The following is a 26,667-nucleotide window of genomic DNA, read 5'->3' as shown; positions in this document are numbered from 1 at the left end:
TAGAGTCTGAAGAGAGCGAGGAGGCCCTAAATGAATACTTTGCTTCAGTATTCACTAGAGAGAGGGACCTTGTTGCTCATGAGAACAGTGTGAACCAGGTTAATAGACTCGGAACAGGTTGATATTAAGGAGGAGGATGTGCTGGAAATTTTGAAAAGCATCAGGATAGATAAGTCCCCTGGGCCTGACGGGATATACCCAAGGTTACTACGGGAAGTGAGATTACTGCACTGTTGGCGATGGTCTTTGTGTCCTCACTCTCCACTGGAGTAGGACCGGATGATTGGAGGGAAGCAAATGTTGTTCCCCTATTCAAGAAAGGGAATAGGGAAATCCCTGGGAATTACAGACCCATCAGTTTCATTGAATTCTTTGAGGATGTGATGAGACACATTGATGAAGGTCGGGCAGTGGATTTGGTGTATATAGATTTCAGTAAGGCATTTGATAAAGTTCCCCAAGGTAGGCTCATCAGAACGTTAGGGGACATGGGATACAGGGAAATTTGGCTGTCTGGATACAGAATTGGCTGGCCGAAAGAAGACAGCGAGTGATAGTGGATGGAAAGTATTCCGCCTGGAGGTCGGTGACCAGTGGTGTCCTGCAAGCATCTGTTCTGGGACCTCTGCTCTTTGTGGTTTTTATAAATGACTTGGATGAGCAAGTGGAAGGGTGGGTTAGTAAGTTTGCCGATGACACAAAAGTTGGTGGAGTTGTAGATAGTGTTGGGGGTTGATGCAGGTTACAACAGGATGCAGAGCTGGGCTGAGAAGTGGCAGATGGAGTTCAACCTTGATAAATGTAAAGTGATTCATTTTGGAAGGTCGAATTTGAATGCTGAATACAGAGTTAAAGGCAGGACTGTTGGAAGTGTGGAGGAACAGAGGGATCTTGGGGTCCACGTGCATAGATCCCTCAAAGTTGCCACCCAGGTTGATAGGTTTGTTAAGAAGGCGTATGGTGTGTTGGTTTTCATTAACTGGGGGATTGAGTTTAAGAGCCGCGAGGTTTTGCTGCAGCTTTATAAAACCCTAGTTAGACCACACTTGGAATATTGTGTCCAGTTCTGGTCGTCTCATTATAGGAAGGATGTGGATGCTTTGGAGAGGGTACAGAGGAGATTTACGAGGATGCTGCTTGGACTGGAGAGCATGTCTTATGAAGAAAGGTTGAGGAAGCTAGGGCTTTTCTCACTGGAACGAAGAAGGCAGAGAGGTGACTTGATAGATGTGTACAAGGTGATGAGAGACATGGATAGAGTGGATAGCCAGAGACGGTTCCCCAGGGTGGAAATGGCTTTCATGAGGGGACATAATTTTAAAGTGATTGGAGGAAGGTATCGGGGAGATGTCAGAGGTAGGTTCTTTACACAGAGAGTGGTCGGTGTGAGGAATGCACTGCCAGCAGAGGTGGTGGAGTCAGAGTCATTAGGGACATTTAAGCGACTCTTAGACAGGCGCATGGACAGCAGTAAGTTGAAGGGGTGTAGGTTGGGTTGATCTTAGAGTAGGATAAATGGTCGGCACAACATCGTGGGCTGAAGGGCCTGTACTATGCTGTACTGTTCTATGTTCTCTGTAATAAACCTTCTGGCTGTGAATGCAGCTATCCAACTCTGAAAACGAAACTAAATCAACCCTTGCAGCAAACAGCCTAAAACAAAAATAAAAAGCTGAGACAGCCCAGCTCCACCCACACTGCCATCACTGCAGTAATAAACACCCATTTCTTCAAGGTACTCTCACTACAGATACTTACATACACACCCAATTATAAACACCCATTTCTTAAAGGTACTCTCACATGACACCTCCCCCCCAAGAAAAAAAACCCCATCAACTTCAAGATGGTTGTTGTTTGATTGGAACAGCATTGCCCACATCTACATCATGTATAGCCATTTTAGTACTTCCCAATTTATCTCTACAAACTTGCCCATGTGATAACTCTTTCAAGTCAGTCCATTTTTCCTCTGGAAGGTAACTCAACAATTTATCCCAATTTCTAAGAACATTCTCGTTTTCCAATTTAATTTGAGGCATGTCAAATTCACAGTCGTCTGGATTTGGTTCGTCACTTTGAGTTAGAATCAATAAAACCTCCTCCATTTGCTCTCCTTCCCTTTCAAAGTACATTTTACATGGTACCATATTCACATGACACACTCGGTGAGTTTTCCTTCTATCCGGCGTTTTTACCACTCAATTCACCTCACTTAATTTCCTTTCAATCTGATAAGGTCTACAAAACCTTACTTTTAAAGGTTCACCAACCACTGGTAACAATACTAAAACTTTATCTCCACTGGCAAAACTACGAACTTTGGATTTCTTGTCCGCTACCCGTTTCATCACATGTTGTGCAACTTTTAAATGTTGTCTAGCCAATTCACCTGCTCTATTTAATCGTTCCCTAAAATTTGACACGTAATCCAATAATGTAATTTCCGATTTCTCACTCACCAATATTTTCTTAATCAATTTAAGTGGTCCTCTTACCTCATGACCAAAAATTAGTTCAAAAGGACTAAATTTGGTTGACTCATTAGGTCCATCCCTAATTGCAAACAATACGAATGGAATTCCTTTATCCCAATCCTCGTGATAATCTTAACAATAAGCCCTCAACATTGTCTTTAATGTCTGATGCCACCTTCTTTATTTTTAATAAATGTTTTATTAAAGTTTTTCCAATGAGCGTTTTTACATAACAAAAATAGAAATACAGATAGCAATAAAAAATAACAATAAACATAGCCCAAAGCTTACAATGAAACTACTTACAAAACAGAAACATTTTTTTAAAAAAACAGAATAAGGTGGGTTTTGTCTCCATGCCCAACTCACATTATATCAACAGTAACCCCCCCCCCCCCACCTGAACCTCCGCCCCCTCCCCCCCAGGATGGTGCTGCTGCTGCTGACACTTACTGCTCCCCAGGAAAGTCAAGGAAAGGTTGCCACCGCTGGGAGAACCCCATCAAGGACCCTCTCAAGGCAAACTTGATTCGCTCCAGGCTGAGGAACCCCGCCATGTCGCTAACCCAGGTCTCCACACTCGGGGGTTTCGAGTCCCTCCACATTAACAGAATCCGTCTCCGCGCTACCAGGGAGGCAAAGGCCAGTACCTCGGCCTCTTTCGCTTCCTGCACTCCTGGATCCTCCGCCACCCGAAATATCGCTACCGCTGGGCTCGCCTTCACCCGAGCGTCTAAAACCCTAGACATCACCCTTGCAAACCCCTGCCAGAATCCTTTAAGCGCCGGGCATGCCCAAAACATATGGGCATCATAGAATTTACAGTGCAGAAGGAGGCCATTCGGCCCATCGAGTCTGTACCGGCTCTGGGAAAGAGCACACTACTCAAGGTCAACACCTCCACCCTATCCCCATAACCCAGTAACCCCACCCAACACTAAGTGCAATTTTGGACACTAAGGACAATTGATCATGGCCAATCCACCTAACCTGCACATCTTTGGACTGCGGGAAGAAACCGGAGCACCCGGAGGAAACCCACGCACACACGGGGAGGATGTGCAGACTCCACACAGAAAGTGACCCAAGCCGGAATCGAACCTGGGACCCTGGAGCTGTGAAGTGATTGTGCTATCCACAACGCTACCGTGCTGCCCCGATTCGCCATGATTCGTCGGACTCCCCGCTCACCTCGGGCACCTGTCCTCCACCACAAAAAACCTACTCATTCTTGTCGCCGTTATATGCGCCCGATGCACCACCTTAAACTGGATTAATCCGAGCCTGGCACATGATGAGGAGGAGTTCACCCTGCCCAGGCATCGGCCCACAGGCCCTCATCCAGCTCCTCGCCCAGCTCCTCCTCCCACGTTTCTTTCAACTCCCCCACTGAGGCTTCCTCTACCTCCTGCAGCTCCTGATATATGTCTGACACCTTCCTCTCCCCTACCCAGACACCAGAAACCACCCTATCCTGGATACCATGTTGGGGCAGCCGCGGGAATGTCCCCACCTGTTTTCTAAGGAAGTCCCGAACCTGAAGGTACCTGAACACATTCCCCGGGGGCAGGCCGAACCTCTCCTCCAGCGCCTGCATGCTGGGAAAAACCCCGTCTATAAACAGGTCCCCCATCCTCCTAATACCTGCCCTATACCAGTCTTGGTACCCCCCCATCCAACCTACCTGGAGCAAATCTGTGGTTATTCCGTATCGGGGTCCACACAGAGGCCCCCTCCTCTCCCCTGTGTCTCCTCCATGCCCCCAGATCCTCAGTGCCGCAGTCACCACCGGACTAGTGGTGTATCGCACCGGCGAGAACGGCAGCAGAGCCGTAACAAGTGCTCCTAGACTGGTGCCTCTACACGACGCTGCCTCCAACTGCCCCCATGCCGCCCCCTCCTCTATCATCCATTTCCTGATCATGGCCACATTGGCCGCCCAGTAATAACTGCAGAAGTTCGGCAGAGCCAGTCCCCCCCCCCACCCCCCCCCCCACCCCCCCCCCACCCCACCCATCCCCCACGCTCCAAGAATACCCTTTTGACTCGCGGTTTTATTTGCCCACACAAATCCCGTAACAATCCTATTCACCCGCTTAAAGGAGGACTTGGGGATGAAAATGGGGAGGCACTTAAATACGAAGAGGAACCTGGGGAGAACTGTCACCTTCACAGTCTGCACCCGTCCCGCCAAGGAAAGCGGGAGCATATCCCACCTTTTAAACTCTCCCTCCATCTGCTCCACGAGCCAGGTTAAGTTGAGCCCGTGCAGGGCATCCCAGTTCCTGGCCACTTGTATCCCCAAGTACCGAAAGCACCTCTCCACTATCCTGAGCGGGAGCTCCCTCAGTCTCTCCTCCTAGCCCCTACCGTGGACCACGATCAGCGCACTATTCCCCACGTTCTGATGCCACCTTTCTAATGCTCCCTGCGATTCTGGATGGTACGCAGTTGATTTAAATTGTTTTATTTTAAAATGATTTTGTATTTTAGCTTGAGTTTTCCTCATTACCAAATGACCTCCCACTTGTGCCTCACGTGCAACTCACAACATCTCCTTTCTGTACCCTACCGGCAATACTACTTGATGAACTTCGGCCCACTTTTCATTCGCCTGCATATGTAAAGGACTCCTCATCAAGACATCACTTTCACGGTAATAACACTCTGGTATACACACAGATTCCTCTTCCGTGTATGCTTTCTGATACATTCATTTTATTTCTACATCTTTCTGTTGTAACTCCGCCAAATTTCCCTGAACTAAAAATATCTGTCTCATCCTCCACCTGTTCTTGTTCCTTTTCAACCACCTGATCAAAAATTGTTTCTGATAATTCCACTTCAACTTCATCTTCACTTTTTGATTTCTCCTCGTCTTAACCTGAGACTTTGCGTCCTTGTTACTACACAATCCGGAAAAATCCCAGGATATTCGTCCTTCAACACTTCAGTTATCTGATTTTCCACTGACTTATCAGCCACAGTAGGCATCACTCCCACCTGCGATCCAGCTATATCATTATCCAAGATAAACTGTATTCCTGGACAAGATAGTTTCTATTACTCCCACTACCACTTCACCACTCTACATTGCACTTTCCAACCTTACCTTATATAATGGAATACTACTCCTCTCACCCTGAATTCCACATATTACCACCTCTTCTGGCAACATCCTTCCCAGACTACATAACTCCTCATCTCTTACCATTAAACACTGACTTGCTCCCGTATCTCATAAAATTGTGACTTCTTTACCTACTCCTCCTGATACACATGAATAAACTTTACCCACAGAAGTAAATTCTTTAAAGAGATCTGGCACCTTCTTATCAATCACCTCTTGATCAGGCTGTACCATTTTTTGTACCTCCTTCGCTTCACTTGGGCTTTCCTTTACCACTTTAACAAACCCCACTGTCTTATCCTGTTTTACCACATCAGCCTTCCCAGTGCTTTTCTTCAACCACCAACACTGTCACTTTACATGGCCTAGTTTATTACAGTGAAAACATTTGAAACTTTTCATTTCTTTTCCACTCTCCTGGATTTCGTTTTTAGTCTGAGGTACACTCTCCTTATTATCTCCCATTCGATCACCTTTACCTTTACCACTTGAGTATTTCTCGTGGTCCCTAGTTTCTATCCCTCACAGGCTGAAGCTGATGTCAGAAACCAAGCTTTGATTTGTGAACTAATTCATAATTATCTGCCATTTCTGCTGCTAATCTCACAGTTTTAACCCTCTGCTCTTCCACACGAGTTCTCACTGCATCAGGAATTGAACTTTTAAACTCCTCCAAAAGTATAATTTCTCGGAGAGCTTCATACGTTTGGTCTATTTTCAAAGCCCTTATCCACCTATCAAAATTACTCTGTTTGAGCCTTTCAAACTCCATGTAATTTTGACCAAATTCTTTCCTTAAATTTCTAACCTTTGTCTGTAGGCTTCAGGCACTAGTTCATATGCACCTAAGATGGATTTTTTCACCTCCTCATACGTCCCAGATACTTCCTCCGGTAGTGATGCAAACACTTCACTAGCCCTACGTATCAGCTTTGTTTGAATCAGTAATACCCACATGTCCTGTGGCCATTTCATTTGTTTAGCTACCTTCTCAAATGAAATGAAAAAGGCTTCAACCTCCTTCTCGTCAAACCTTGGCAATGCTTGGCCTTATTTAAATAGAACCCCACCAAGCTTTTGACTTTGACACTCTTTCTCACTATATTCCACCTGTACGTGTCCCTTTACGTCTGCTAATTTTAACTGACTGTCATGTTTCATGGCCATTTTCTGAAGTTCAAGCTCTTTTTCTTTCTCTTTTTCCCTGATCTGTATCTCCCTTTCTCTTTCTTTTTGTTCTGCTAGGGCTATTCTTTGTTTTCCTTTCTTCTTTCTCTCTTTCCTCTCTCTCTTTATCCTCTCTCTCTCTTTCGTATTCAAGCTACTTTAATTCTTCCTCATGTTCCATTTGTTTAATTTGTAACTGAATTTCTGCCATTTCCAACGAGTCAAACTGTATCTCAGGCAACTTCAAATGCTTAGCCACCACAATAATGACCTCAGCTTTTCGCATTTTGTCAGGTTAACTGCAATGTTTTCACCAAATCTAACAGTCAGCTTTTAGTCTCTGTCCGTAAGGTACTGCATGTGACCGTCTCCACCCCCAAAAACTTCAGAGCCTCTGAAAGAGCCATTGTCCACAACACACTCCCCACTTAAACTAAAATACCACACCTGAAAAGCAACCACAATATGCTCACCCCTCACTGTCTTTAAGTTCACTAAGCCAATCCAAAAGAGACTTTTATCCCAGACGAGCCCCCAATTTGTTATGGGCCAGGGTTTAGAGAACCCCAAAGTGTATCATGGAGTTCACCTGACACACAACTTTTAATAGATTGTGGTATGGGGAGCACACGGCCCACTCTACAGGAGTGGTACAGCAGAAATGGAGAAATATTTTTTCAAGCAAAACTATGTTTATTCTATGAACTCAAGTTTACCTTTTTAAAACATAGTGAACATCTTAGCAACCATTAATTCAAATACAACCCCCAAAGAATACAACACTAAGTAATCCTTAAGCTGTCCTTTTAAAATCCATTAAACTTTAAAAAAATAACTTTTAACAGAAGCACATCAGGTTAAAGTCACTACTGAGAGCAGTTATTAGTTTTAAATCACCAAATAATCAATTTACATTCTTTAGATTACAGAGAGAGACTTTAATACACATTCTGGCTGTGACTGCAGCTATCCAGCTCTGAAAACGAACCTAAAACTCACCCTGCAGCAAACAGCCTAAAATGAAAGTAAAAAGCTGACAGACAGCCCAGCTCCACCCACACTCTGACATCATTGCAGTAATAAACATCCATTTCTTAAAGGTACTCTCACTACAGATACTTATATACACACCCATTTATAAACACCCATTTCTCAAAGGTACTCTCGCATGACAGAGGAGAAAATATTTCCAGTGTCAGAAGAGTTTGTAACTAAAGGACACAAATTTAAGGTGATTGGTAAAAGCACCATAGGCAACATGAGGACATTGAGTTGCTGTAATTTGGAATGCACTGCCTGAAAGTTGGTGGATGCAGATAACTTTCAAAAAGGAATTGGACAGTGAAAGGGGGAAAAACCTCAAGGTAACAGAGAAAGAGCAAGACAATGGACTTACTGGATAGAAATACTAAAGCGCTGACAAGGGCTCGTTCTCCACTGTATAATTCTATGAATTTATGAAATCAGGACTAGTAATCCTGCAATACTGGATACTAATAATGTACTAATACTGAATAGTAATACTGTAGTACAGGCCTCTCGACTGCACTACTGAGATAAATGAACACAAATCAAAAATGAAGCCACTGTTTCGGAACTGAAATCAACTCTAGAAGTATGATTTTTTGTTTTGGCCTACTTTATTTCTGTGGTTACAACAAATTCATTTTTTAAAAAGTCTGGAACACTTTGTGCAAAAATATTTGTCTAAATTTAAAAATATGCAGGAGCATTTCTAGTAACTACAGGCTGATCAGTTTTGTATCAATCATGAGATTTTAGAAATAATAATTGGGGAACAAAAATCAACTAGCACTTGGAGGAGGGTTGAATTAACTAAAGATTGCGAGCACCAATTTATAAAAGGCAGATCATGCTTGACTAATTGAATAGAATCTTTTGATAAAGTATCAAGGTAGGTTGATGAAGGGAATGCAATGGATGGTGTATATCTGCATTTTGAGAAAGCATGCCAAATAATATCTAAAAGGCTGGTTAACAAAATTCAGGGTCATGGAACTGGTGTGGAAATATCAGCTTGGATAAACAAAAAATAATTGGAGTAAGGGCAAAAATAGAGTGTCACAGGAAAAGGTTGTTTTTAATCCAGAGGATGATAGATAGTGGTGTTTCCCAAGGGTCAGTTTTGGGATCACTGATTTTTACTTGAATATTGCAAGACTGAACTTGGAGATGTGAGGAAAAGAGATGGTAATATCAATCGACTGCAACAGGACAATTAAAAAATATATATTTACAGGATGTAGGCGTCGCTGGTTAGGCCTGCATTTATTGCCCATCCCTAGATGCCCTTCAGAAGATGGTAGTAAGTTGCCTTCTTGAACTGCTGAAGTCCTTGAGATATAGGTAAACCCACTGTTAGGGAGGGTGTTCCAGGATTTTGTCCCAGTGACCGAGAAGGAACGGCGATATATTTCCAAATCAGGGTGGTGGGTGACTTGAAAGGGAACCTCCAGGTGGGCTACATACATGGGCTAGCAGAATGGGCATTAAGACAGATGGAATTTTAAGTGTAATGTGATGCATTTTGTCAGAAACGATAGGGAGAAGAAATAAAGGCTTATTGGTGCAGTTCTAAAGAGTGTGCAGAGATAGAGGGACCCAGGCTCCTGTGCTTTGACGTTTGAAGGCAGCAGGGTATATTAAGAGATTGGTTAGCAAAGCATCATGGGATCTTAGGCTTCATAAATTGGTGTTATTGAGTACAAAAGCACAAAGGCTATGCTGAACTTTTATAAAGCTCAGATTAGGCCTCAACTGGAGCAGTGTGTCCAGTTCTGGTCACCACATTTTAGTACGGATGTGATGGTCCTTGAGGGTGTAGAGGAGATTTACCAAAATGGTTCCAGGAATGATGGATTTTAGCTACAATTTTAGGTTGAAGGAGCTGGGGCTGTTCCACAATAGCAAAGGAAACTGAGGTACAGTTCAGTAGAGTGCACAAGATTATGGCAGGTTTGGTTGTACAGGGACTAAAGGACAAGGACAAAGATTTTGGGTAAGAGATGCAGAGGGAATGTGTGGAAGAACTTTCCTGCACAACATGTGGTATTGACCTGGAACCTGCTGCCTATGATAGAATGGCAACAGAAACGATTAATGGTTTCAAAAGGAAATTGGATGGAGCTGGATTCCCAGGACAGAGTGAGGGATGGCGCCTGGCTGGATTGGTCTGCAAGTACTCCGGCAAGAACTTGATGGGTTAAATGGCCTTCTTTGCGTTATCAATCTATGACCTATCACTGCATTGATTGTGGGTGTGATGATATATCACTATGTTACATATATTATCCAGGTCACAGGAACCAACTTAATTTAGAGCACATTTGAAGATCTGTGGTCTATATTCTCCATACCTTACATTCAATAGGCAGCATGAACTAAAATTGTCATTTGTTACATTGCCAAGAGGTGTTTTAAAACAAATAATGAAATGGTGAATTATTGGAACTATTTTTCTAAATAATGCTTTGATAATAATCATAAACTGATACTCAGGAGAATATAATACACACAACTGTGAAAGTCAAATAAAATGAATCAACTGAGAGCTTACTTTCTGCTGGTACAAATTTCCACACTGTGTTTGCTTGAACATCCGCCACATATACAGTCTTATCGTCTGCTGCAACAATATCATGCGGCATCAAGAAGTTCTTCAGAAAATAAATAAATCCATGTTAACTTGCATATAAAAGTGAAAAAAAATGCAACATTCCATTAAATTACCAAGTCATAATCTGAAGTACAAAAAGATTTGGCATAATATTTCTAAGTACTTAAAAAAATCAGTAGCAGTTGAACCTTGAATTGTTTCTTCAACCTGTTCACTGTCACTCCCAACACAGTTCCTTTGCCATTAAAACCCTTCTATGCGTACACTTATTACCTCTAGATTCAACTATTCTAATGCCCTCTTTTTGGCTTTCAATCTTTCACGAGCCCCAATTTGTCCAAAGGTCTGCTGCATGAATATGAAACAACAAAACGTTTTTGAAAAATTATTTAAATCTAACACTAATTCTATTCTGAAAGAATGGGACTGCATGATTGGTTAAATTAAACTTTCAGGGCCAGACAGCTCATCTGGCATTAATTATAACTTGTCATGCTCCTAAAATACAAAATCACATAACTGAATGCACCAGCCCTAACTGGCATGGTTAGTAACTAGTGGGTTGAGTACGCCAAATTCAAGTTCTTTTGTGGATTTCAACACGGAGTTTATCAGCGAGGTTTGTTACAGTGCTCCTCTAGAGCAGCAGGTTAACTCCTACCACAACTTCCAATTTCCACATTTAACTGCGTCAATGTGTACTCTGATGCCTGATTTACTCAATACCAACAGCAATGCAAAATTCAGGTTCAAGTCATTTAATTCCTTTCTCTCTCCCATTAACTTTTCAAATGTGCTTGCATTTTATTTGTCAAATCTTTCTTTCCTTCCCTTTTAAAACCTTTTGCGGATTTTATTTTGACCGTTGTTTTTGATTATGCATTCCACGTTCCATAAGCCATTTCTGGCAACCTACAGCAGGATCGCGGATTCTCATATCCAAGACAAAAATATATCCACTTTGCTGATACAGGAACTGTGGCAGCGTGGCCCCTTTAAAGGGGGTGGGCACCATTGGCCATGTGACCAGCTCAGGGCCGATTGTGTAGGAGCATGCAAACTCCAGCCAATGAGGAGTTGCGCATGGCCATGGGAGTAGGACCCCAGGCAGTGTACACCAGGGAGCTGAAGTGTAAAGGGCTGTTGTATCGTGTCCTGTGTCTGTTATCTAACTGCCTTTGCCTTTCAAAATAAACCCTTATTTACCACTAGAAGTCTCCAGTGTGTTTTGAGACACCACATTGGCGACGAGGTAAAGGTTTTTGATCGCAGCCAACAGTTGTTGTTAGTCGAGAGGGGAAGGAACAGTTGAGAAAGTGAGAAGCTCCAGGAAGAGTCGGAATCATTTAAACTGTGAGTGGAAATGCCCATCATTGGGAAACTAGACCCATTAGACCAAGGGTTTGAGGATTGGAGTCAGTACATCTATCAGTTCCGTTTCTTCTTTACCACGAACGAGATCACAGGCGAGGACATTCGGAAGGTGATACCTCTGACAGTTTGCGGGCCCCAAACGTATAATTTGATTCGGAAGCTCACGTCCCCGGAGGCACCCGACTCAAAGCCCTTTGACCAGATAGTGAAATTATTTAAAGAACATTACTACCCAAGACCCTTGATTATCCTCCAATGTTATGAGTTCAACTCTGCAGAGAGGGACCATGAAGAGTCTGTCTCAGCCTTCATAGCCAGGCTTAGCCAGCTCGCTGAGCACAGATTTTGTGATCGCGCTTAGTGATATGTTGCACGATCGATTCGTTTGTGGGACCCATAACCTTAATATCCAGAAGAAGCTTCTGGCGGAGACCACAATTAAGTTGCAAAAAGTGATCGCGGTAGTTCAGGTGATGGAGTACATCGAGAAAGTCACCACTGAACATCAAAGCATAGCTGATGGTGAGGTTAACCAAGTACGGGGCAGGGATTAACAGGCACAGCTCAGAGCCAGACATGGTCCTCAGGACAGGACCAGAACCCAAGAACTGGGAAGGAATTGGGACATCAAACTGAATCCAAGGCGGACTGCTATCGTTGCCGGGGGTGGGGGGAGCCATCCCCGGGAGACCTGCAATGTTCGGGAGTGCGTGTGCTTCCCTTACAACCAAAGTGGGCACATTCAAACATGTTGCCACTCGAGGCAAAGTGCACCAATGCAACAAAAAAAAGCTTGAGCAGCAGTCCACAGTGCCACTGAGCATAGTGGAGGAGAGCTCTGAAGAAGAGCATGCAATGCATTGGTTGAATGCCGTCCCATTAAATAAAATGGCTCCAATTGAAATTATCTTAAGGATAAATGGTAGACCCCTTAAAATGGAAGTCAATACCAGGGCTTCGGTGATCATAGTGGGCGAGCAGAACTTCCAATATCTGTGTGCAGGAGACTACTATAGCCAGGCTTTCAGGTATACCCTGAGAAGAATTTGATGATCCTCAGAACAGTCTACAGAGGAAAAAAGGCCAATCTTCCTTTGGTTGTCGCTGAAGGACATAGACCGAGTCAGTTGGGAAGAGACTAGCTACAGAAGATTGGGCTCAACTGGCTGGAAATCTTTAAAATATCTAACATCATCCTCCAAGATGTCTTAAGGGAATATGAAGTTGTCTTCTACAAGGAATTGGGCCAGATTAAGGACGTTAAAGCCAAGATATATGTTAATCCGGATTCAACATCCAAGTTCTTCACAGCCAGATCAGTGCCATACGCACTGCATTAGAAGGTTGAAGCAGAGCTAAAGAGGTTGGAAGGGCTGGGTCTAATCAAGACAGTTCAATTTTCAGGGTGGGTGGCGCTGATAGTCCTTGTCCTTAAATCTGACCGGTTGATAAGGATTTGTGAGGATAAGCTGACTGTAAATCAAGCTGCAGGTCGATCGATATCCGATTCCCCGAATTGACTAGGCGGGGGGCCTCACCTATTCAAAATTGGACCTCATTCACGCCTACCTGCAACTAGAGTTGGATGAGAAGTCTCAGAAGTTTGCTACAATCAATACCCGCAAAGCTTCAGCCTGCACTATTTTGCAGTGCACAATGGAAAATCTCCTCCAGGAAATTCCCACGGTGATGGTTTGCCTTGATGACATGCTAGCCCTTGGCACTACACCAGAAGAACACTTGACTTGCCTAGAGGAAGTATTCATGAGGTTTCATGATGCAGGGGTCCACCTAAAATGCAGAAAATGAACTTTTCCGGCCTCATAAGTGATGTACCTAGGATTTTGCGTTGATGTGACAGAGTTGCACCCTTTGGAAGAAAAGAGCAGGGCAATGTGAGTGATCCCTGCACCCAAAGATGTCAGTGAGCTTAAGTCCTTCTTTGGTATGGTCAATTACCATGGAAGGTTTATTTTGAATCTAGCCACAACATTGGCATTATACCAACTATTAAGTAAGAATTAGCATTGGCAATGGAGAGAGCCCTAAGAGGAAGAGGAACTGTGAAGCAAGCATTACAGTCATCAAACCTCATGGCGCCTTTTGATTCTGGGAAACCAATCGTGCGGATATGTGACGTGTCTTCTTCAAGTACAGGGGCCGTTTTATCACATAAAATGGCAGATGGTTAGGAACCCCCTATCGCCTTTGCCTCAAGGAACCCTTTCTCCAACAGAACAAAACTACACCCAGATAGAGAAGGAGGGTTTAGCTGTTATATTTGGTGTGAAGAAATTCCACCAGTATGGAAGGTAAGGTAAAGTCACCATAGTCCCAGATGGGCATAGGCTGCTTTCCCCTTTGAGGGGGAAGAGCTGACTGGTGGTATTTTAACCTGAGGATCACCACACCTCAGGCAATGAGAAAGGGTGAGAAGCGGGGCCTTCATGATAACTTCAGCCAGTATGGGAGTTGAACCCACACTGTTGGCCTCGCTCTGCATCACGAACCAACTGTCTAGCCAACTGAGCTAAACTGGCCCCCACACAGTATCTATGGTCGACGGTCCAACACAGTGACTGATCAAAAACCATTACGAGGCCTGTTAAGGAAAGATAAGCCCATGCAACCGAGACCTTCGGTGAGGGTGCAGCACCGGCCAGGGACGCAAGTTGCTAACACGGATGCATGAGGTTGCCTGCCCCTCCCCAAGAGCATTCCGCCACCCACTGGTAACCCAGGAGATCATTCAAGGCCTAAACCTGGATAATGATCATAACAGGGACCCTAACACATTTTTATTTCATCGCGGCATGAGACACTCTAACCTTTGTGTTGTATTATTACATTGAACGTAATTAAACAGCACATTTTCTGAACTGGTGCTTTCTATGAAATGCATCAGTAATGTTTCAGCAGAAAATAATTTTTGTACCATGTTATTTTTAATTTACAATTCTCACAGCAACAGTCTGTTTTCTTTACTCCAAATACCTCTTTGGTTGGTTTGAAGATGTCCAGTAATTCGCCAGTCGTAAAATTCAGAACAAATCCTTGCACTGGTACTCCTCTGCCAACAAGAGCTTCTCCATTTACAGCATATAACTGACCACCTAAAATAAAATTATATAATAAACAGAACTAACTAAATCAAGTCATAAGAAAGCTAAGTGCAACAAAGAATGATTTTAATCATAGATTTAATTCTGAAAATTTGGTTCTAAAGGTTATGAAGGCCTTTTCCTCACTGATATTTATTTCAGGTGATTCTGTGACAAGTCCTTTACGTAGACCAGTGGTTCCCAACCTTTATGTGTCATGGTACACTTTCTACTCTCAAACAATTTGTGGCACACCTCCTAATTCTCCAACTGAACTTCTCTCTATTAAAAGCCTTTTTATCAATACAACTTCCTAAAAACATGTCAAGCCACCATTTACTACAATTTTCAATAGTTTAAGATGAAAGCCTAATCACCAGTTGCAGGCCAACTACAATATTTTTATTGAAAATGTACACACTTAAAAATGTTTCCCATTAAAGATGTCAATTGTTTCAGTTTTTTAAAGTCTATTTCTCAATATTAACGTTCATAAATGATGGAAATACTGTGATAATGCTAGTGTGCCACCTGAACCTGCCATTGTGAGCAGTCTCTTATTTGTCAATAATCTGGGGAGCAATTGATGACAGGACAACCTGAAGGTCTTGCTCAACTGACAGGCGCTCCATCCTTTTGTTTTTTTTTTATACAAAAGCCAGTGTTGAGAACGGCAATTCATACAAGTAGGTTGCAATTCACAACGGCAGGAGTAATGCTATAGCGCAATCTGAAATAAATGGATATTCTTATCCTGCAAGCAACCAAAATGTGTCCAGAGGCATCTCTGCAAACTTCAGTGCACAATCCATCCTGAGCTCTGAGAATTCCTCTTGTTCTTTTAATGATGATTTGAAAGTAAGTGAAGTAAATGGAACAAGTACTCAGTCAAAGTCTTCCATACTCGTGGAGGGAAAGTAATGTTCAAACTTCTCTTGTAGCGTTTTAAGATGTGCGGAGAAGAGATGGAAAATGGTGTTGCCAGCAGGATTTGATGTCAGCTTGAACATCACAATCGACCCACTTGCTACCTTTTCCTGTAAAAGGGACAGTTTTGACATGAAGCCTTGAAGTCTATCCGTGGCAGACAGGATTTTCTCGTTTTTTCCCTGCATTTTAATATTCAGCTCATTCAGTGCATGAATATATCTGAAAGATATGCAAGCTTTGCACATCAAGAATCATCACATATTAAATCTGTGTGGCAATTCATGTAGAGCAGAAAACTCTTTCAGCGTGTTATGGAGTTCAGAAACATTGGAGGGACCTTTCCTTCAAACTGTCATCGCACTTCTGCTTGCATAAGTAAACCCTAGTACTCAGCTCCCACCTCTTCACACAAAATAGTAAACAAGCGCGATTTCAAAGGACAAGACTGTAGTGATCTATACTTCTGTATATACATCTGCACATACACCAGGGACTGCAGCACAGATGTGACAGCCACAGCATCACTAGAGGGAGCCATGATGTGGGGATGCCGGTGTTGGACTGGGGTGAGCACAGTAAGAAGTCTTACAACACCAGGTTAAAGTCCAACAGGTTGTTTCGATGTCACTAGCTTTCGGAGCGCTGCTCCTTCCTCAGGTGAATGAAGAGGTATGTCATGAATGAATGAAGAGGTATCTTCATTCACCTGAGGAAGGAGCAGCGCTCCGAAAGCTAGTGACATCGAAACAACCTGTTGGACTTTAACCTGGTGTTGTAAGACTTCTTACTAGAGGGAGCATCAGAGACGGGCATAAAGGATCGAGCCCAAGGCAGGATCTGCCTCTTTTAAAAGCACAGAGCTAGTGAGCAGCAGCACACAGGGATAGCTTAGCATAGGCAGTTTACATTAGTTTCACTGGTGATACCTCTTGACTGTTTTGCATCTAGTTGAGCTCTGGAAGCAGATCGAACGCTTTGAATAAAGTGTTTGTGTTAACTGTAAGTCTACAGTCGTTATTCAGAATTAGAGAATAACATAGAGACCTCACATAATTTACGATTTTCACTGTTTGACTAACACTGCAGTTAACTCAGATTGTTTGGCAACAGGGACTTCACGGTGCAATATACAGTGGCTGATCTGGATTTAAAATTCTGTTATTTTGCCTTACTCACGAAGCCATTGACTTTTCCCATCATGGAAGCTGCTCCATCAGGGCAGGTACTATTGCACTTGGTCCAGATGACACATTTTCCTTCAGATAAGTAGTTGTGACACAAAACCTTTCCTCTCTGGTTGTATGACTGGACAATTCTTTGCAAATAAAGAAATTCTGTTTGATAAAATTTCCGGCAACATACCTGACACTGGGTAAGAGCTGGCATTGTCTACTAATATCTGTGTAGTCATCATCTGCAGGGCAAATTTTCCACTCATTTCTACTTTCTCCTGAAGCACCTGTTCAATATTAACTGACATTTTGTCCATACGTTGTTTGATTGTATTATCAGAAAGAGGAACTTTGTCAATTTCTTTGGCAGCATCAGTTCCCAACATTACTTTGGCATGGTGGGAGAATTAGAGTTTCGGCAATGGTGTGCAGGTTCTTCGATCTCACTCTGAACCCGGCCACCAGATAACCCACCTCCTGTGCATTAGCTCAAATCCGCACATACGACATACAAAGGTTTGTTTTAGTTTATTGACATGAATTTTGAATCATTTTCAATCTTATTTCACAGCACATTTCGAGGGCCTTCACGGCACACCAGTATGCCAGACCACACTGGTTAGGAACCACTGATGAAGACTGTCCAAGACCAATGAACTAATACTCCAGAATAAGACAATAAAGCATTTTCCTTAAAATTACCGCACAAATCATCAGTTTTGGATATGTGTAGCTTTAAGTTCCTCCACAGTTGTTATTAAAATAACAATGGTCAAGTACGCAAAGTACCCTTAATTTTGCTTTCCCCTCCCCTTTACACAGGGTGGCCTTGTCAGTATCATCCACACCCTTGGTTGTCCTGGTGGATCATTTTCCTGAACTTCTGTATTCCTTGCAACTGCAGTTATACTCGGTTATATAATTAATTTAACACATACTAACAGCAGATTTCCTATTCTGGCACACATGATGAGGTTAACAATGCCCTTTTCTATCAGCAGAGGCACAACCAATTAATGCCCAATGCATGATTAAATAATACTTAATCATTACATATTACAAAACGTAACCGTCTTTTGCTGCAATTACCTATATACGCTTTTTCCCCCTCTGCCTAATTCCTTCCACATCTCTCTCCAGCTTTGCATCTCCTGTTTTACATTTTTTTTGCATGATTATGCTTTTCTCATTACAGTGCCTACGTTTCTCTCTGTGCCTCCATTTCTTAATGACAGCAGAGTCGCGGAATATAGTTTTGCGTGGACCAATGAGCAGAATATGATGAGAGGTGACCTGCAAATATCTGTATTGGGGCGTCAACCATTTACTCTATTTGTGAACAACGTATAGGATGTAATGGAGAACTACCTGTCCAAGTTTGCGAGGAATACAAAGATAGGCTGCATTGTAAAGTGTAGATGGAAGCTTCAAGTTACACAGCAATAATAATAGGTTAAGTGAATGAAAAGACAATGTCAAATGGATTTCAATTGTAAGGTCATCCACTTGGATGCAAGTGATGAAAATCTATGAACAGTGGAGCTCCAAGGGGACATAGGGGCCCCGTACATAGATCAAAATATTATAGAAAGTTAGGGAAAATTATCAAAAAACTGATGGATGCTGACTTTATATCTAGGGAAGTAGAATACAAAGGAATAGACATTATGCTACAGCTAAGCTACAATGTTAGCCCACTTCTGGAGCTGGATTTTAGAGGTGACATGGTCCCTGACTGCCTGGCTAAAAACAATAAAACTGAATGTTAAACTGTTCAGTTTTAATCACCAGTGTCACTTAACCTTTCCCTCATCTGTACTATGCATGATTAAGCATGATTAAGCACATGTTAACATAGAAAGGGAAAACTTTAAGTGCTAGAAATGTGAAATTAAATGAGAAAATCATGGAAATACTCAGATCAGTCAATAGCTGTAAAGAGAAAAAAACAAGTTATTATGTTTTAAGTATGGACTTTTACATCAGTCTGAAGGCAAAAATATGGATAATTGAATAAGTCTAGAAAAAGAGACAAAAGTTAGGGAAAGGCTACGGAAAGTCAGAGGGGGAAGTGGAGTAGCAGAGAGAATTCTGAGCATTTTTCATACCTTCTAAAATGTCTGCTTATCAATCTGGTGAAGAATTGCATACCCAAAAATCCATCACGTCTTTGCTAGATTTTAAAGTTTTAAAGGATGCGTATCTATTGTAAAATTTTGCAAGTTTAAATTAATCTTTGTACTAGTAATCCCAAGTACTACCATTGTCTGGCGTATAGGACACTGCAAACAGCCGCTCTCCAAACTCGGGGTGTTGAATCTCCCGAAGGAATTGTCCAGATTGCGCTATAAAACACTGGATCCGTCCATTCTCTCGATCTGCAACACACAACTGGTCTAATACAGGCACAAATGTCAAGCTATGTGGGATGAAGAATTGGCCTGGTTTAGGTATCCCAGAAAGTGAACTTTCTGCAAGATAAAAAAAAATTGAGTTTAAAATTAATGCAAAGTATTAAAAAAGTGAGCACTTGAAAAAAATGAAAATATGGGTGACAGTGATTTAAAGCAGTACACAATATCACTATTCTAGCATATTGCAAATTTGTCTTGTCGTTTATATTAGATTTAACCAATTAAATTGCTAACTTGTGACTCATTGCCAACTATTTGTAATGAAATTATACCTGCCAAAACATCACTTACAGGATAACGTAATCAGATAATCACAATACACGTGGGATCAGATAATTGCCAAACATTGCTGATCTTCACTGGTCCTTTATGTTTGCAACTTAGTTTTAAGAAAAAGATCAACAACCAAAGCCAGCAATAATTTTACCTGGAGTCTTAGGACTGTGCAGACAGTTCCCAACAAAACATCCAAGTATCAGATTTACATCCTGTGACTGGTTAAGTAATTGTGACACTGACACCAAGATGATGGAGGTAGGATATACACCTAAGAATTAGGTGTGTTGTTAGGAAGGACCGAACAATCATAGAATGTTTACAGCGCAGGAGGCCATTCAGCTGACTGTGTCTTTGCCGACTTTCTGCAAGTCCCATTCCCTCGGCCTTTCCCAATAACCCTGCAATGTTTTTCTTCAGGTGTTTATCCAATTTCCTTTTGGAATCTCTGATCGGCTCTGTCTCCATCACATTTTCACATAGTGCATTCCACATCCTAGCCATTCATTGTGTAAAAATAAAATACATGTCTGAAGGGTGAGTGTTTTATACATTTTTAATGATCTAGTCATAATTTGATATTTCTTCACCAGTTACTGAAAAGGTTAAAAACTTCAGTTTGGTTGAAAATCACACAAGCTGCCAGCTGTGAAGAAACACCCAAGGACACACACTTCCAGTGGTTGGTTCTCAGGCAGGAACACACCATAGGTGTTAGCTCTCAAGGGCAGTAAAAACAATGTGGATCTTCTATCATTTGCTCTGGGACCAAGTTGGCTTGAGGTAACGGCAGGGAGGTGATAATACTTACAGCTCGCACCTAGAGTTTGTTCGTCTATTGAACATCCATACTTTGACAGAATTCATAAACACCAGGGACACTAGACAATGCAGGACGATTGGTATGCACAAGTCAGATAAATTGTAGCCGGTAGTAAATTAGACTAGAAACCATGTACATGCCTTTGCACTGATTGGATATTATAATCAAGTAAGGTGGCACGGTAGCACAGTGGTTAGCACTGTTGCTTCACAGCTTCAGCGTCTCAGGTTCGATTCCTGGCTTGGGCCACTGTCAATGCGGAGTCTGCACGTTCTCCCCGTGTTGTGGGCTTCCTTCGGGTGCTCCGGTTTCCTCCCACAGTCCAAAGGTGTGCAGGTTAGGTGGATTGGCCATGCTAAATTGCCCATAGTGTCCAAAAAGGACAGGTGGGGTTAATAATCACTTATTGTCACAAGTAGGCTTCAATGAAGTTACTGTGAAAAGCCCCTCGTCGCCACATTGCGGCGCCTGTTCGGGGAGGCCCGTACGGGAATTGAACCCGCGCTGCTGGCCTTGTTCTGCATTATGAGCCAGATGTTTCGCCCGCTGTGCTAAACCAGCCCCTGGGGGATAGGATGGAGGTGTGGGCTTAAGTAGGGTGCTCTTTCCAAGGGCCGGTGCAGACTCGATAGGCCGACTGGCCTCCTTCTGCACAGTAAATTCAATGATTTCTATGCGCACATATGGTATTTGGTCAATTGTATTCATACACTATGCATGAAGCAAACCTAATCGATAGTCGTGATTGAACAGAGATAATCAATAACAAATGTACACCGTTGATTCGCATATGCTAATTTGTTCTAACTGAACTCAAATGTATAACTGTCATTGTAATCTTGGATCAGGGTTCTCTAGCATGCCACTAGTTGGGAGTGCTGGAGCCTTTGCTCATAATAAACGTCTTGTTTTGAAACTCCAAGAATCTCCGTCTGGTCACTCGTGAGTGAGAGAATGAAGTACACTAGAACCCAATTGTGACATTATACAAATGTACAGCATGTGAGGATTTAATGTTTTGTTAAGCCTAGTGTAGCCATCTGGGATGGCCACTTCCCGATTACAAAATGGACACTTTGCAAAGATTGCAAGGAAAATAGACAATACTGAGAAAACAAGCAGGTTCAGGGTTTGTCTGTTGATAAGAGCCGCAGCTCCCAGACAAGACCAAAACTGCAAACCCATTAGCATACTAATGGGCCATCTCCGGGGACAAAAGAGTAACATTTAAGTAAACGATACTAAGGCAGACACCCCGGCGCCGGAGGAGACCAGAACAAAGCAGGCCAACGGCCACCTAAGACACGCCCAGCCATCAAGGCACCCACCCCTTTATTGGAGGAAATCGATAGGAACAATTGAGAAACGGACCAATTAATTGGGGCCAAGTTCAAGGCCCGCCCAAAAGCGCGCGAAGCCTCTTTTGGGTATAAGAAGGATCCTCCAAGAGGGAATCGTTTTCTTTGCCCCGGCTCTCACCGAGGAGAGACGTGCCCAAAAGCTGCACCAGAACAAGTAAGTCCAAGGTCCACGCACGCTACCAGACAGACGTCCTTAGCTGTTATCCCGTACCAGTTCTACCCCAGCAGCCTCAGAACCGAACAACGGCCATTGTTCCTCTGACTGAGTGGGCGCCCGAAGCTAAGTATAGGCTTTAGCAGTAGTGATAGTTTAGTCTGTAGTATTTGTGCATGATTATATTTAACTGTGTGTGTAAATAAATAAGCATTTGACTTTGAACTAACTAACAGGTGTATCGAGTCTTTGATCAGTATTCGGTTTGAACCTTGTGGCGATATCGAGAGATACCTGGCGACTCTAGAGCAAAAAGTAATTAGAATTAAGGAAGACGACCATATTGGCCGCCATATTCAGAGCCAAATAAAAAGAAACACAATTAGCAACACTAGCCACTAGAGGGAGCCAAGGCACAGTGCTATAAATTGCACTGGCTTAGGGAGGAGGTTAGATTGGAGCTGAAGAAGACAAGATTCATAGTATATTGCAGAGCTAGTTAAGATGTAATAGTTATAATTAGTTGTTAGAGATCGTGTTAGTGAGTGTAGTTTAATTCTTACATGTATGTTTGCTATTTAGAATAAGTGTTGAACTCAAATTTAGTAGTGTTAATAAAATTAGTTTAGTTCTTCAAAATAGCTTTGTGTGTCTTTGTGATCACTACGCCTTACATCCTGGAAACCCCTCACAAAGATCACCACACCAATAGCTGTATTTTCTCCCACAACAATGTCCCTTTGATTGTTTTGCAATCACCTTGTATTAGCATTCTCTGGTTCTTGACCCTTCCACTAAACGCGAGGTTTCTCTTATCTACTCTGTCCAGATCCCTCATGATTTTGATCACCATCAAATCTCCTCTCAACTTTTTCTTCTACAAGGATTGTAAAGCTAGCTGCCCATTAAGTGAAATACCTCATCCCGGGAACCATTCTCCGACATTTTATCTGCACCCTCTCTGAAGCCTTCACTTCCTTCCTAAAGTCGTCACGATACTCCATTTGAGGCTGAACCAGCATTTTGTAAAGCTTCATCATACCGTACCTGCTCTTGTACTCTATGCCTCTATTTATAAAGTCAAGTATTCCTGTGTCTTTTTAACCACTTTCTCAATCTGCCCAGCTACCTTCAATGATTTGTGCACATATAAGGTCTCTTTCATAAAAGATGTGCCTGTGAATTTTCTCTTTCCCAAGTTAAATGATCCGGAGGTCAACTTGCGTATCTTATATGAGATCAGCACAGATCAAAGAATCTGGCACTCATATTCCTTCTACCAGCTAACTTAAGAGCAGCACTGAGATTATTCTGAATCTTCATTAAAAAATTACAAAAAAATCTACCACAAGGTGTAGCTCCAATAAGAATAAACTAACAAATAAAACCTTTCTCAATGATATTCTGGAGGGCATCATGAATGATAAAAACACAGGGTGGAATTTTAACCTCCAAGAACAAGTATGTTGGGGGTAGGCGAGAGGAGATAAACTTTAAAACCTCAAATACGACCCCCAAATTTAATTTCTAATCCACACAGGCATGGAAAATCCAGCAGGGAAATCTAGGCAGAATTGGCCGGATCCATGAGCTAAATGCAACATTGTTCTGGACCAGGAGCAGCAGGCATGTTTTTTCCATACTCAAGTTTACCTCCTTACACACTCAGTGAGCTTAAATTCCTCCCCACAGTCACCCTCATCTCACAACCTCCATGATCTTTGAGTCAATCAGGCGGGTTGTCAGGCAGAAATCCTGCTGAAAAAGTTTTTATTTACCTGCTGTTCCATTTTCTGTTTGAAAATACATTACTGCTACCCTTCTCCACCACCATGAAAAATTCCCTTCATTGCCCTGGGCAAATATCAGGTCTGCAGTGTATCTTCTTGACATGTCTGAAAGTATTGTGGAGCTCATTTTCACAGAGATGGGTGGCGGGCATAGAGGTTAGCACTGCTGCCTCACAGCGCCAAGGACCCAAGTTCAATTCCGACCTTGGGCGACTAAGTGGAGTTGGCACATTCTCCCCATGTCTGCATGAGTTTCCTCCGGGTGCTCTAGTTTTCTCCCAAACTCCAAAGATGTGCAGGTTAGGTGAACTGACCATGCTAAATTGTCCCTCAGTGTCCAATGTTTAGGTGGGGTTACAGGGATAGGGCGGGAGAATGGGCCTAGGTTGGGTGCTCTCTCGGAGGATTGGTACAGGCTTGATGGGCCGAATGGCCTCCTTCTGCTGTGTTGGGATTCTATGACTTAGTGAACTTTATTCAATATTTTAACCAGTGGGATGTGGATGGGCACCACGAGATGCAGTATTATAGTTATGCATAGCCCAGGAGTGATCTAAAGAGTACTGACTGCAAGAGCAAGGATTAGTTATGACCGGTACTTATGAATGTCAGAGATTTGAGAGTTCAAATCCCCAAAATGTCAAGTAGTAAGTCCGCATTTCAGAAGTCTAATTTAATAACTTTGACCCATACCAGAAAATATGCTGAAATATTGTAAAATCAATTAGATTAATTAACAATCTTCAGTGAAGGGAACCCTGTCACCCTTTTGCAGACTGTCCTCCACCCACAACAATGGGCAATGCCATTTAGCCCATTCAGAATTCCACGCATCAATAGCAGCTGCTTGTAAATTGCACTACCTCCTGCACCCCCGCCCTCCACCTTGTATTTTGAAGACTTTAGAGTCCAAATTCTGTTTTTAAAAGCAAGTGCTTTATTTTTTTTTCTATAACCACCTTACCTTCTCCCCACTGCATAATGAACTTTCCCTCTGGAGAAAATTGAACAATTCTGCTGTTGCAGTAGCCATCAGACACGTAGAAATTACCACGAGCTGGATCCACTGCCACATCAGTGGGCTGACAGAAATGGCGGCTGTCACTTCCTGGCTGAAAGGCTTGTCCAAGAACTAATAAATAGTCACCTTTAGGTCCCAGCTTGAAAACCTTTTTTTGGTGTAAAAAGTAGAAACATTTATCATGAGTTTATTTGTACACATTACACAGAACATATGAACTTATTAGAAGTATGATGCCTGAGCACAATTTTAAAACAAAACAATCTTTCACCATCACATAATTACTAATTATGAATGTATTTCTCAACATGACACTAAGCCCATGGCACCTATAAAATCATTTGGAGCTGGATTCCCCACTCTGGTCCCTCGCTGGTGACAATATGGAGGGTTGCGCCCCGCATGAATTTGATATCATTAGCAGCTTGGACACTTCATGCTCCAGCACCTCCCGCATGATGCTCCACCCCTCTTAGGCAGAAGTCTCACGAGCACAAATTAGTGCAAGTATTTAAAAGCGGGGCCTGGGTGCCATGGCTTCGGAGAGGGTGCTCAAAGCTAAGAAAACTCAAAAATCCTCAAACATTGCGGGGCTTGCTGGGCGGGGGGAGGGGGCTGCCTGCACTGGGGGCAGTACTGGGGATCAAATTTGTGCCAAGTTTGTGACTCGGGTGTACCCTCGGGATCAGTGTTTCTTTTCAAAAAAAAAAAATTTAGAGTACCCAAATAATTTTAACCATTTAAGGGGCAATTTAGCATGGCCAATCCACCTAGCCTGCACATCTTTTGAGTTGTGGGGGCGAAACCCACGCAAACACGTGGAGAATGTGCAAACTCCACACGGCCAGTGACCCAGAGCCGGGATCGAACCTGGGACCTCGGCGCCGTGAAGCATCAGGGCTAACCCACTGCGCCACCGTGCTGCCCTCGGGATCAGTGTTTCCTGGTTCAGACTGCCATTGCTGCAGTATGTGTTTTAAACGCACGCCTTTGGTTCAACTTACAGTCTCAGAGAGCCTCTGATCATTTGGGAGTCCGCCCAGGCTGCCTTCTGGACACCTTCATATCCCAGCTGTTTCATCAAGGGCATGGGCATGGCTAAGCTCAATCGGGGGCCCACCAGGTGTTGGCACTCGTCAGAAGGGCTGCCCCACACAGAGGAAGCAGGGGATCAGCAAAGATCACCCCAGCCTGCACCGCGGCCTTTGGAACACTACCTGTTTCTCTATCCCTCTCAGGGCAGATGCCTCACCTGTGAGCACCAGCCCTCAGGATCACCAGCTATCTCCTCCTGGTGAGGCTGGCAGCTCTGACTGCCTCTGCCACCACCTCCCAGATGCTGTTCAGGAAGGCAGGCCTGATTCTGCAGCCCCCCCTGGGGAAGAGGGTCTCCCTCCTCTACTCACTGGCATGGAGCTATGGGTCCACCTCGGACTCCCAAATCCGTGGGGCAGGTCTTCTGCGAGCCATCTTCATGGCTGAAGTGGAGCACTTAAAAACAGCTCCAGCTGTCAGGCTCTTTGGTGCCATTTCTGGATCTCGCGGTTTCAACGTCCGCTAGGCCAGGAATTGTTCTCAATTTGTGCCGGCAGAGTGCTGGCCCATCATGTCCGAACTCGCTCACCAAATAGTGCCCTCAATGGAAGTGTGTCCCTGCGGCAACACTTAGCCTCCCAAACGGAGAATACCGGCCTTCATCTGTATTTCTTCGAAAAGATTATGGAATGAAAACTGTGACTTTACCAAACTTAGACTCTTACCTGATGAAGTGCCACATCAGTTACCCAGAAGTTGTCATCTTTGTCTGTGCTAATACCATGGGGTAGATAGAAACTGCAAA

General features: G+C 43.2%; 1 protein-coding gene across 10 annotated transcripts in view; it reads right to left on the bottom strand.

The window, feature by feature from the left end:
• pam (peptidylglycine alpha-amidating monooxygenase) overlaps positions 1–26,667 on the bottom strand; it is a 445,162-nt gene that overhangs the window by 12,902 nt on the left and 405,593 nt on the right. For all 10 annotated transcript variants that reach the window (XM_072516372.1, XM_072516375.1, XM_072516373.1 and 7 more), the window contains 5 exons: positions 26,588–26,660; positions 24,771–24,975; positions 19,250–19,459; positions 14,780–14,898; positions 10,352–10,451 (listed from right to left, as the gene is read on the bottom strand). In XM_072516372.1, the coding sequence (XP_072372473.1) occupies positions 10,352–10,451; positions 14,780–14,898; positions 19,250–19,459; positions 24,771–24,975; positions 26,588–26,660 (707 nt within the window). The remainder of the gene's footprint in view (positions 1–10,351; positions 10,452–14,779; positions 14,899–19,249; positions 19,460–24,770; positions 24,976–26,587; positions 26,661–26,667) is intronic.

This window comes from Scyliorhinus torazame, chromosome 9, assembly GCF_047496885.1.
Source record: "Scyliorhinus torazame isolate Kashiwa2021f chromosome 9, sScyTor2.1, whole genome shotgun sequence".
NCBI lineage: Eukaryota > Metazoa > Chordata > Chondrichthyes > Carcharhiniformes > Scyliorhinidae > Scyliorhinus > Scyliorhinus torazame.
Note: the sequence above shows the minus strand (reverse complement) of the source record. Positions and strands in the feature narration are given on the sequence as shown.